This window comes from Corvus moneduloides, chromosome 6, assembly GCF_009650955.1.
Source record: "Corvus moneduloides isolate bCorMon1 chromosome 6, bCorMon1.pri, whole genome shotgun sequence".
In the NCBI taxonomy this organism is placed as follows: domain Eukaryota; kingdom Metazoa; phylum Chordata; class Aves; order Passeriformes; family Corvidae; genus Corvus; species Corvus moneduloides.
In genome coordinates this window covers 51,214,064-51,226,759 of record NC_045481.1, presented here as the reverse complement: position 1 = coordinate 51,226,759, position 12,696 = coordinate 51,214,064, and the positions used below count along the sequence as shown (strand labels likewise).

The 12,696-nt window shown below is 41.7% G+C and overlaps 1 protein-coding gene across 1 annotated transcript in view; it reads left to right on the top strand.

The window, feature by feature from the left end:
* The first annotated feature begins 486 nt into the window (after positions 1-486).
* Positions 487-12,696, top strand: part of PDE3B (phosphodiesterase 3B) — an 82,939-nt gene continuing 70,729 nt past the window's right edge. Inside the window, exon 1 of the mRNA XM_032112104.1 lies at positions 487-1,684. Within this exon, the coding sequence (XP_031967995.1) occupies positions 689-1,684 (996 nt within the window). The 5' untranslated portion in view covers positions 487-688. The remainder of the gene's footprint in view (positions 1,685-12,696) is intronic.

Sequence of the window (12,696 nt, the reverse complement as noted above, 5' to 3'; positions counted from 1 at the left end):
AAACCAAAAACGGAAAAAGTGATGCTCCTCGGAGGGAAAACACTTCGATACTCTGCGTGTGCTTTACAGCCCGTACGAGCAACTTTTCCGCGGCATCTCGAAGCTAATTGACAAGATAAAGCACAAAGTCGCGCCAGCTCAGCGTTCCTGTCCCTCCATCGCTTCCCCACGCGTCCCTTGCCGCGCCTGCAGCGCCTGGCGGGGGCCGGCCCGCTCCCCGCACGCTGCCCCGGGGGGCGGCTGGGCAGATACAGACACACAGATTTATATTTTAAAAAAGATCGCGGGAAGCGCGGATCCCAGGGCCCGGGGGAGGCAGGGAAGGCGGGCGAGAAGGCGGGAGGCAGGGAGGGGAGAGCAGGGGGCGGGCGGCGGGGGCAGTTCCCCGCCTCACTCCCACCCCCGCCGGCTCCGCCGCGGCCGCTGCCGCCGCTGGGCGCTGGGAGGCGGCAGCGAGTGCCCGCCGGCGGAGCCGTTTGGGGAACGCGAGCGGGCGAGCCAGACTTTTACCTTTTCTCTCTTTTTCCCGTCCTCACCCACCATGCCGCGGACGCCGCTGCCCGCGGAGGACGAGCGGCGGCTCAGCCCGGCGCCCTTGTCCTGAGGGGATGCGGGAGGCGCGGCCGGGACACAGCTAGCGCGACCCGCGCCTCTCCGCCGTCCTCCCCCTCCCGCGTCCCCGACCACCATGAGGGAAGAGCGAGAAGCTACGGCGGCGGCCGCCTCCCCCCCCGGGGCCGGCAGAGCCCCGCAGCACTGCCCGCAGCCGGACGGCGGCGGGGCGGCCGCCCCCGCGGCGCTGCCCGGCAGCGCGGAGAGCCTGCGGAACGGATACGTGAAGAGCTGCGCGACCCCGCTGCGGCAGGATCCCCCGAAGAGCTTCCTCTCCTTGCTGCTCTTTCCTACCGCCTCCTCCTCCCCGGCTCGGCTGGCCCTGGGCGTCCTGGCCGCCGCTGTCCTCTCCCTCCTGGCCTTTCCCGGCCGGGGCAGCGCCCGGGGCCAGCAGGACGGGAGCAGCTGGCGAAGCCCGCGGCCACTGCACGCCTTGCTGTGCCTGTCCCGCTGCCTCAGCCCCCTCTTCAGCATCGCCTGTGCCTTCTTCTTCCTCACCTGCTACCTGGCCGGCGGCCGGCGTGGGGAGCACGGCGGCGGCACGACCCGCTGGTGGCTGCTGGCGCTGCCCCTGTGCTGCTACTCGGGGGACTTCGTGGCGCTGCAATGGCTGCTGCCCGCGGAGGGGCACGAAGAGGAGCCGCAGATGTTCCTAGGAAGGCTCCTGACGGTGATGGTCTCGGTGGCAGCGCTGACCCTGCTGCAGAGCTCCCTGAAGTTGCGCCGGAGCCTCCTCGTCTTGGTGTTCTGCAGCCTGGTGTGGCTGGTGTCACTCAGCAGCCTCCAGGCGCTGCCCCCAGCGCTCGGCCCGCTGCTGGCCGGCACGGTCGGGGTGGCAGGCTGCCTTCTGGCACTCTGTGGCGGGGAGCACGGCATCTTCTCGGCGCAGAGCCGAGGAGCGCACCACCAGCATCACCGCCACCCACGGCTCCCCAGCGTGGAGGAAAAAGTGCCTGTGATCAGACCCAGGAGGAGATCTAGCTGCGTGTCCTTAGGGGAAACTTCGGCCAGCTACTACGGCAGCTGCAAAATGTTTAGGAGACCCTCGTTGCCTTGCATTTCCAGAGAGCAGGTAGGTTTCTCCGAAACTTGAAGGAGAAACTTTTGGAGGAATGAGCGCCGCTCCATAGCTTTTCCTGACTGCTGTGTCTGTCTGTGCTGGATGTCTGCTCACTAACAAACTCCTGCTAGAGGAATGGAGGAGAATGTTAGTCCCTTAGCGGGTTTCTCAGCTCGGTTCTGCAGAATCGATATAACCCTTTATTTCTGATGGGTGCTAAATCATAATAATGTATTTGCCGTAGAACAGAAGGCTCGCTCGCTTTTTATGCAGTCTCAATTATTAAACAGCAGTTCTTATTGATTCGAGCGAAACCTCAAACCAGACAGCTTCAGCTATCAGTTACCTTGTTATTTTGTTTCTTTCGCGAAGCCCCCGACCTCCTCCGCGTCTGGCAGCCTTTCCGAGAGAAAGAAACCACAGCTTTCTAAGCTGCTCGGCACTTCTGGTTCTTCCCGCTTTCTATCGACAAAACCATTGCCAAGTGCTTAAGAAATACCAGGTTTTGAGGGATATTATTTATCGAATGCTGGCGTTGTTTGAGTGGCAGCTGTCCTTCTGCCCTGCAGATGACTGTCGTTTGCTCCTCTCTCTCCCTCTCTCTCACCCCCTGCTCCTCGCTCCACCTAAGTTAACGTTAGTTTTGGGTTGATGGGTTTTAAGAAACTTCTTTTTACTGAAGAGAGAGCTGTTCAGTAGGGGCTGGAGGGATGCCCGAAACGCTCAGTTTTCTTGAATGGAACTCTGTTGGTTTCTACCTCCCGGAAAACTTTTCAATGAGTCTTGTTTTTTGTAGCGTAAACCCCCGTGCGTGTGGGGGAGTTTGTTTTTATTTGGGCACTTGCACGTCAACTGTAGGAACATCGAGTTGTGTTGGAACTGGCCCGAGACTGCTGCAAGTGGATTATCAGCCCGTGGTAGGGGGGAGAGTGAGGGGAGTGTATTTAATAAACCTGCAAGTGAGCAGTTTCTGCGAAGTGATTGTTGCTTCGGAATCCCCCGTCTGTTACTGTCGTGGCTGAAACTCATCGGTGCCAAATGAAATTTTCTATTTTTTCTTTGACATTTATTCTATAATGCAGGTCTTGTGATTGACTATGAGTTAGGTCTGAGGAGGTACGAGGTGAATCTGAAGCGGTGGAGTAGTTTTTGAGCATTTTCCTCCCTCAGTTTGCACAAGAGAATTAATACAGTAATTGTTTACAGTGATTAATACAGTAATTGTTTCTGCATAAAATGTTAAAATGCAAGTGTGCTGTGACAGTCTTCAGAAATAACTCATTCAGTAAGTTGCTGATTATCTAATGCATACAATGAAAGAAACATTAAAATATTGTACTAGTAGTTAAGATATGTAGGGACTATCATATAATAATTTACTTTCTCTGTTCCCTTCTGGATAGTAAATATTCTCTTTTTCTGTCACATTTGTCTGTAGCACAGAAACCTCAGAAAATGCGATTTCATTAACCTTCCTAATGATAGAAGATATTTGTTCATATGCAAGTTACTAAAAGCTTTCTTTGACGTTCAGCTCGCTTCTTAAAGGCACGTGCATATTTCAGGTTAGGGCATTCATTATTCTTCAAGTAACATCATAAATGTCAACTATAACTAAACACGTAGAATTTATTGGCAGTGCTTAAATCATACGTGTTCATAATAAAATATAACTTTTTGGTAGACTTCCAGAATTTGATATCTTTGTTATCACTAGACGTGAACAACAAAGAGATATGAAGTTCTTAATTTTCCTAATAATCTATTATGCTTTACAATAAATATTTCTGCTTTGCTAAGCACAGTTTAAGTGAGATTCATAGATACATGTTCTCTGATGTCTTTTATATGCAGTTTTACAAGGATAACACAGGTTAAATCCTCTGATCTCCTGTCTGACTTGAAGAGAGATCAGACATTGCAGAGCTGATAAAACATCAATTGTTTGGGCAGGGCTAGGGAAAAGTAAGCCCATAATGTGTGACTTTATTTGAATAAACAGTACAAGGTTTTTATATTGCTTCCTTGAAACTGAAGGAATGTATGTGCTTTATGCTTTTCAGAGAGCATCTATTATGTGACTTTTCTTTAAGGGATGATTACACATTTTGCAAATCTTTATGAAGCAGTACAGTGGTTTTTTCCAATATTAATATTTCAAGGAGTTTAATGAACAGTGTTAGGAAGATCAGTACAAGGAAGGTGCTGCTAGTCCACCATGACAAAAATACTTTGATGAATGAGAGATATTACTGTGATTCTATTAGATGTATGTTGTGTGACTATCACAGATCTCTTATATGTAGAAGAAATTTATGTCAAATATAGAATAGCAGGTCAGAAGGGTATCCCAAGGATCATCTGGTCCTACCTTTCTTGGCAAAACCACTGTCTAGACAAGCTGGCCCAGCACACTATCCATCTAAACCTTAAACTTGTTCAATGTTGGGGAATCCACCACTTCTCTGGGGAGATTATTCCAGTGGCTGATTGTTCTCATTGTAAAAAAACCTCCTTTTGTGTAGATTTTAGTTATTATTTGATGAAAATAGAAAATGTTAGTGTTGAACTTAAATTTTCAGTAACGTGTTGATTTGAAGTTATATGTGTTCTCTGTGTACTTAGGTAAGTACTTAAGGAAATAATTACATTTATTTGATTGTTTGGGGTTTTTTTTCAGCCAACAATTCTAAGGGGTCTGTGTGAATGGATAGAGGGGGAGCAGGATGGAATACTAACACACGGGGGAATGTGCAACCAGCAGCACATACACACAGAAATTGGATGGAACTATCATTGCTTTCTGGGGTACACGTGGAAAGAGGCCCTCTAAGCATGATCCTGTAGCAGCTTGCAAATTTGAGCAATCCTCATGACAAATATTTAGATATTGCTTTCTGTACTTCAACAGGTGCAGCAATTACGAGGCTGGAAGTTTGATAAAATTAGATTATTCTTACTTTTTATACGAATACCTATATTTACGTTAGCCATCAAAATATCTAAATTCATGCTGTGTGTGTCTCCTCTGCAGTACATGTTTAGCAACATGGTTTGAGGTAGGAGGAAAGAAATTTCAACAGATTATATCTTTATGTTTTTATCTAAGTATACTTAAATGCCAATATCAAAATATATAAATACACATAGAGGAAAACAGTATGACTAAAATTACAGGTAAAAATTTTGCACAGGTAATGCCTTTTCTGAACTCTACTATATTAACACTTCTGCCAACAGAAATTGATATGATTTTAGCAGTAAACAGGCTGTTTGTATTCTTACTTCAATATTCATCTTGCACCTAGAGAGGAGTTGCAGTAAGACTGCAGTATTGACTGGTTTGTCAAATTTTGTGTAGGTCATATTTTGACTGCATGTATTAATTAGTTGCTAATCTGTTAGCTCTACCTATTGCTACTAATATCAAAAGGTTTATCTTTATTGACTGTTGCACATTTAGCACTTAATTTATAATTTCTTTTTTGTCTGAAAGCCAAATCAGGGAATCTAAAAGGTGTTTATCAGTATTGCAGATCTTGTAAACACTATGTCCTGAAACATACGGTAGTAAGACTTGTTTATTCTTTAACTTAATAGTGGACATGTGTATGAGAGCAAACAGCTCTGTGTAGGAAATCATACATAGGAGCTTCTCAGAGCCCAGAAAGAATATTCATATTTTTCCTTGAGTAAAGAATAGGCCTTCCTAATTAAATACACATGATACATGTCCAAAAAAGTCTGCAAACAGACTTTTTTTGGTTATCTGACTAAGTTCAAACATGTAGGAAAGCTGGGTTATTTCATGGACAAAGACTGCTTTCATGTTGCACTCTGTTAATTACAGGAAGAATTGTCTTGTGGTTAGGGTTGGATTGACCACCACCTCTCCCCAGTTGCTGTTCCAAGATATCTCATACCTTTGATGTATTACCTTAGGAAGATCAGGACTTGATTTCAAGAGTCTAAAATATTTGTGTAACTTGAAATTAATGCAGTTCCTTATTTACTCATGAAATTGACATCTGTGTCTGTTACCTATTTGTGAAACAAATTACACTTTGTCCTTAAGTTTTCAGGGTATAAACTTCCTAGTGCAGAAGCTGTCTGTTAATGTGTATTTTAGAGTGTCTTAAAATTGGTATGCTCAGACACTGTTTGCAGCCCAGAAACATGTGAACATTTACCTCTTGAGTGCAGCCAGTAACAAAATATAATTCTCCTTGCTGTGTATTTGACAAACCAGCTCTTTGCTATTTGAAGTTTCCCCCTCACGATTCCAGTGACTGTTACCACAGCTGTACCTGCATGGCAAGATGTGTTTCTGTTGTTCACAGAGTCTTCCTGTCTCTGGGGTTTGTCCTATGGGGAAAAAAAATCAAGGTAGCAGTGTGTGTTGAGCTGTGAATGGAATCAATTCGAATGGGATGCAGCTGAATATGAGGAATGTGCAAAGGGAAGGATTACGTGGTGAAAGCAACAGACTTAGGAAACTGTTTCTGCAACCATATTTTGGATGGGTAGGATTCTCTTGTTTCTGGCTGGTTCTCTCTGACAAAATATTTTGAGCTAGTTGAAATTTGAAATGAGAAGGCTCTTGGTCTTTCTCTCTTTCACTCTCTCGCTCTTTCTCTCTTGTAGTGTTATGCCACAAGGAAAGGATGATTGAAGCATGGTTTGCCCATAGAGGGGTCAGAGTTTAAGATGGTGTCCTCTGGCAAAGTTACTCCTAGGACCATCATCGAGAATGACAAAGAAGGGTTTTAGGGAGATTGAGTGCACTCAAGAGCTCTGTTAGCTAAGTTTACCTTAAGCTGGCTTTTAGATACCCAAGGCTTGGTGGCAGTTTATATTCTGCATAAGTAAAAGCAGGCAAGTCTCTGAGTTGTCTGTGTAGCAAAGGAGGATGACTGTTGCTTCAGGTGTGTTTTCCTGGAAAGAAAATATAAATGGAGAAAGGAAGGAGATCAAAGACCTCTGCTGTGGAAATGTTGGAGAAATTTGTTGGAAGGTGAGGGCAGCATGTCACAGAGCACCAGTAGGAAAGAAAAGAAAGAAACTGTGAGAGATGGTTCCAACAAGTGCATAATTGACTGTATTGAAGAAAAATAGCAGAATAAATAGCATGAAGTACTAATATTCAGTTTGGACCAGGAAGATGTTTTAAATTTATGAAAGAAACTTGCAGCGATGAGAAACAAAAGGTGCCCAGGAGAGTCTCTAGAATGAAAAAGAGGGGGCACCCTCCATGCTGGGGTTTGTGAACAGTGTATTCTGGGAGGTTAAATATGAAAGGAAAGAGAATTGCAAGAAATTTGGTATATTTTCCTGAGAAAAGGTCTCATCTTTCCACACAATGTATATCTGTGCAGGTATATGTCTGATAGTACTCTTCTAATAGTTGAACTTGAGCAATGGAACCGGTTGTAGTATATTGGCCTTAGAAGATGAAATCGCAGCAAATTTTATGAAAAGAACATGAATGGGAAGTGAAGAAAGCCTGTGGAATATGCCTTGACACAGGGCAAGTCTGCAGTGTGAGCTGAACTCTCAGAATCCCCGTGACAGTGTCTCACGTCACAAGTGAATGCCAGAATGATGCATGCAGGTGGGGCGAGGAGTCTGTTACAGCCTGGGCCCTGTGTGACATTTGATTGGAAAGTTATATTTCTAAAAAAGCTTTTTTATTCCTATTTTGCTTTTCTGATACTTTAAAATGAAAACTTCATGCAGCCTTACCACCCTCAGAATAAATCACTGAACAAAGCCAAATACAACTATTAGATGATACCAGTTGCTGAAGATGGGAAAGAGTAAGTACTGTACTTCTGTGAAAAGATTAGGGATTACAGGCAGAGAAATCAGGGGATGTAGTCCGTTCTGTTGTTGGTGTAAAAAATTCTGGAGGAAAAGAGATGAGAAACTTTTGTCTGCCAAGTGACAAGAGCGGGCAGACCACAGGAGGCTACAGACATAGAATATTTTGCTGGAATCTCACTGATTTTTCCAGGATAAAACTATGTGGAGAGCAAGCTGAAAGAATAGTTGAAGATGAGAATAAAAGAGAGTGAAAAGAAATGTTGAATTTCAACATTTCTTTTCCAGCGGCTTAAAACAATGCTTAACAAGATGCAACGACACAACAGAATAAACTGTAATGGTGAGAAGAAAAAAAAGGGGACTTTCCTGCAACTCAATAGCAGAAACGAAAATTTAAGGTTAAAGCTAGGGCTTGGATTGGTCAGGGCAGACTGTGCAATGTCTGAGTGATTGTTACTGAAGCATGAAAAGGATCAATAACTTTAAGGATCCAGTGGCAGTAAAATTGTACCAGAGCCTTCAAAACAGACAGGAGCCATGGATGTTAATAAATGAGAGTTCACAGGGTAACAAGTAAACTGGCAGATGATGATATGTGGGGAAGGGAAGTGTGAGAGAAATAGGTCAGGGAACTCTGTGCTTACGGAAGACCAGTTAAGTGAATGGCCTTATTGATGAGTGTGGCAAAACAAACTGTTCTAGGAACTAGAAGGGCCATAACAAGGCATGACTGCTGAAACAAAATGTCAGCTTCCAGAGCAGTTTTATGTTTGAAAATGGATCATACAGCTGGGAGGAAGGGCATCATTCATATAAATACAGGCAGCTGGTGACCAGGAGTAAGTTTTGATGTGCTTAGTTTTTCACACAGAGCTTTTGTATGTAGCATGTTCCTTTGAAACAAGTGCAAATTTATTGGGAGAGGGACAGACCAGGGCACAGATACCCAAGTAGCTTTTTTATATCCCTCTGTTTGTTTGATAGTTCAATATTTATGAAAAGCAGTGCTGTTATGCAGAACATTTGTGACCACCAGTGTTCACTTCACTTTGTACAGGAGGCAGTGAAAAAACCTGGCATATTTTCAATTCAGTGACTGATGAAATGATAATGTTGACAAGTTTTGTTACCCAGTATTGAATTGCCAACCCTAGTGTCCCTTTATGAAAACCCAAATACCTTCACTAAGTTAAAGGTACGTTTGCCGTCTGTTCCCTGGGTGAAAGAAGGACCAAACCATGAACTGAAGAACACCAGGTGGCAAAGGGTTTGACATTGCAGCAAATGTTTAGTTTGTTGTTCATCTGATAGATAAAAGGTTTTTTTATGGAATATGAAAATGGTATTTTCCTTAAATAATTTACTATTTTTAAGTTATTCAAGATACCATAGAAAATGTACCATATGAGACTGTATTTGAGTGCTTTGGATTTGATTTTGAGAGATCTTCCCTCTTTTTATGAGGAACATCCCAGGTTTTTAGGTGTGAATTAGAGTTACAGGTATGTTGGTTTAGCTATATCCATGCTGATGATGGTAAGTGGGAAATATGAATGGGGTTTAATTTGGGGAGAGTTCATTCATTATGCCCAAAGCATATGCTGCTCCCCTACCCCAAAGGAACTGTACCTCTGAGGGGTGGTGATACAGAAAGCCTGTGTCACACCTGCCTGTTAATGGCTATTGTCAAGACAGTTATGTCAGCAAAGCACTTAATACAGAATGAACTTTTCTAAAAGTGTGTGAAAGTTGAAGTTACCAGAGGGAAATTTTATCAGTTTTATTGAAATAACAACTTAGTTATGACCCCCTGCATAGTCACTATGGTATAGGGGTGTCTCTTTAACCTTCATTACTGGTCACGCTTCATTTGTTTTTGATTAATTAACCCCCTTTAACAAGATAGGATCTAAATCAAAGGGTAAAAAAGACATTTTTATACTAGATTTAATGTCTGCATGACTTTTTTTCTGCTGTGACCTAAAACTAAAGGCCAGTGTTTTCACTTAGGGTCTTTTTATTTTTCTTAGAGCCAGCTGATATTACATGTTCAATCACAACATATTTTTAGGGGGGTTGACTTTATTTATTTTTTCCTCCTAAGTATTGTTGTGTGATACCTGTTTGCCACTCCAGGAATATAATTTTGTTCTTTCTGCCTAGTAGAGTTTCTTAAAAGAATTCTGAATTTCTAAGTACTCTAAAGTTACTAATTTAAGAAGTACAGGATTCATAAAGGACAAGTATCAGTGAGGTTTTCTAGTACTTTCTGGCTGTCCCGAATAGTTTCCATCCTTTCACAGAAGTTGCTGATACACCTCCTGTTTTTCAACACTTGATGACTGCTAAACAGTGACCCTCAGACACCTCATTATCTACTGTGTGAGGGCTGTGTGGTGGCCAAGGAGCCTCACATCGTGTGTGCTCTACAGGCATGGGTGGCCTCCTAGCTGGGCTTGTACCTCCGAAAGTGAGCTGACTTTTTGTGAGCCTTCTCCGAGGCAGGGATAGGTCTCTGTATTCATAGGACATCGTTAGTAGTTAAGAAAAGCCAGTGTCATGTGTGGTTTAATGATGCTAACTTAAAAAAATAAAAAGGAATGTGTTTTGAGAGAACCCTAAGTGATTCTTGTGTTGATTAGTGTTCACAGTGGCCTTCATTTCATTTGATTTGCCACCTGGACAGTGTAATGTGTAAATACACTCATAGGCTCTTCCATACCTGCTTTTGCAATTCTGTAGTTTCCTGCACATTCTCCCTCCCTTGGAATTAGCCTCATTACATAGTATGAAATTAAATTTCAATTAATTTGAACTGCATTTCTGTAGATAAAAGCTGTTATGTTCAGATGTGTGAGTAGACAGGGAGGGAAATTTGTGTTGAAACTTGAAGGTGTGATTAGCAGGCTGAAAAAGTTTAGATCCTGCTGTGCCTGTGAAACACCATCTGCTCTGGCAGCGACTGCCCTGAAGGAATTGGCTCAGGTTGGAAGGAGTAAAGGCACGCTAGCACAGTTTTCCTCTTGGCCAGTTGGATCTGCAAGAAGCAGACTTTATTTTGCTCAGGGAAAGATGAATATTGGTCCAGGTTTTCCTGTTTCCATTGAGATTGTCCATACAAAAGGGCACTGAGACACAGACGTAAATCAATTGTTAACGATGATATGATTATTCCTAACATGTTAGTATAGGATAGAGCATTAGATCGCATATTTTAACTAAAATACACAGGCTTGTCTTGTCCACCTTGCGTGCATCCTCCTTCTGTCCTTGTTTCAGCTAACTGCATTTTTGGCGCAGCAGAGTATCCTTCTGGGGATGACTGGAGCACACTTACAAAGCAAATTTCAAACAAACGTTGCAATGAGAGAATTTCCATAGATTATTCACACAGATCTTTAGGCATCTTCTAGTTTTTCTTTCTTTCTTTCTTTCTTTTTTTTTTTTCTTTTTTTTTTTTTTTTTTTTGTTTAAATAGTAAAAAAGCTGTGACTTGTTACTTAGGATCTTTCCAATGATTAAAGAAATGTAGTAGGTCTGTCTGAAGTTAAAATTAGTTATTACTGTGATTTGAAGAACAGCTTTTTGCTGTTACAGCAAAGCACACTTGAAAGTATTTTGATTATAAGTATCTGTTAACTTATTTTTAGGCAGTTGTAGAAAGCATTAATTAGAATTTATATCAGCTTTTCTTGCTAGTTTTTATTCAGCAAAGCAGAATATTTCCATAGCCTGATACTATTGAAAGGCTAATTTTTCCTTCTATTTGGAGTCTCTGCTTGAACAAGTTTGATTAAGAAAGAAGAGTTTGGAACAGCTTTTGTGTTAATGACCAGTCTTTTTTTGTCACTGCTGTTAATTAATTTATTTTTCATTACTGGCAGCCTGTTCATTAGATGTCAAAGAATTTCCAAAAAGTTTGAAAATAATAAGTTTGCAATTGATTGTCTGTGATGTCAAGATGAAAATAAGAAAATGGGAGTAGATGAGAAGAGGCAGATGCAATGCTGGCCATAGCTTTAAGTGTGGTCTGTGTTTTCAAATCCTCTGAGACAATGACTGTCATGTCAGACACATCTGCAGAATGGTCTGATGAAAAAACCAGTACTTTATTCCATGTGTGATGGGTGAGAATTTTTTATGAAGAGTAAAAATCAAAACTAGATGAGAGACCCTAAGCTTCAAACTGTGTTGTTAAAACTGAGTAAAACTCAGTGCTTCCATGTAAGATTTTCACAACTCATTATTCAGCACAAAATTTCAGGACAAATTAATTTAGAATCTGATATTACACCTCTAAACAAGAAATTGATGTCTTGTTTAGGGAAGTGTCTTACAACTTCAGAAAACATTTAAACTGTGTTTCGTGTAATAAAGAGATGCCATTTCATGTGTCTGCACAAGTCAGTACAGTTTCAATAATGGACCTCTAAAGGTATATTTAGTCTCATGTAATTTGTCTTTTATGAGACTGTTAAAATCTCCTTGCTAAAGATTTGTAAGTCTTCCATGCTTGCCTTAACACTTGTTCTAGTAGGAAGCTCCCTAGAGTCAGCAGAGCACTTAAGCTTTCAAGTGGAAAAGAACATGTGTTTTGCAGTGTTTAAGGATTGAGATTATAGTCCTTACTTGTTTAAAAATTCACAGACCTTAATGTAATTTATAACCTTAGCAAGTGTTAACAGTCTTGAATGCATTCCTAGAGCTATGTTTCTTTCACCTGTCTGGTGATGGATATGTTTGGTGTGCCTTTAGAAGCCACATCTTTATTTTTAATTATTTGGGCCTTGAAAGTACAAGAAAAATAATTTTCCAGGAAATTAATGTTCAAAAGTAAATTGCTTATTTTATGGTCTTTTTTTTTGAAATGTAATTTTTCTTTCTTTTTCTTTGTCTTTACCTTTTCTTTATTTACAATAATTTTAGTACTTCTTTCTACCAGAGTGATCTTTCTCTTTCTTTGTTACAAGATCAGTACCATAATTTGGTCCAAAATTACAATTGTCTGCTTCAGCAGAGATATGAAAATGTTCTGACTCAAAATACTTTATCTTTTTAGAAACATAGCAATCAAATTATTGTTCAAAAAATTACAGAACATTTGCTAACGTACAACTTGTATCACAGAAGAGTTAATTTTTTTTTTCCACTTACAGCATTAAAATGTTTCTAGAATATGTTACTTGTAACTGTCCATTGTT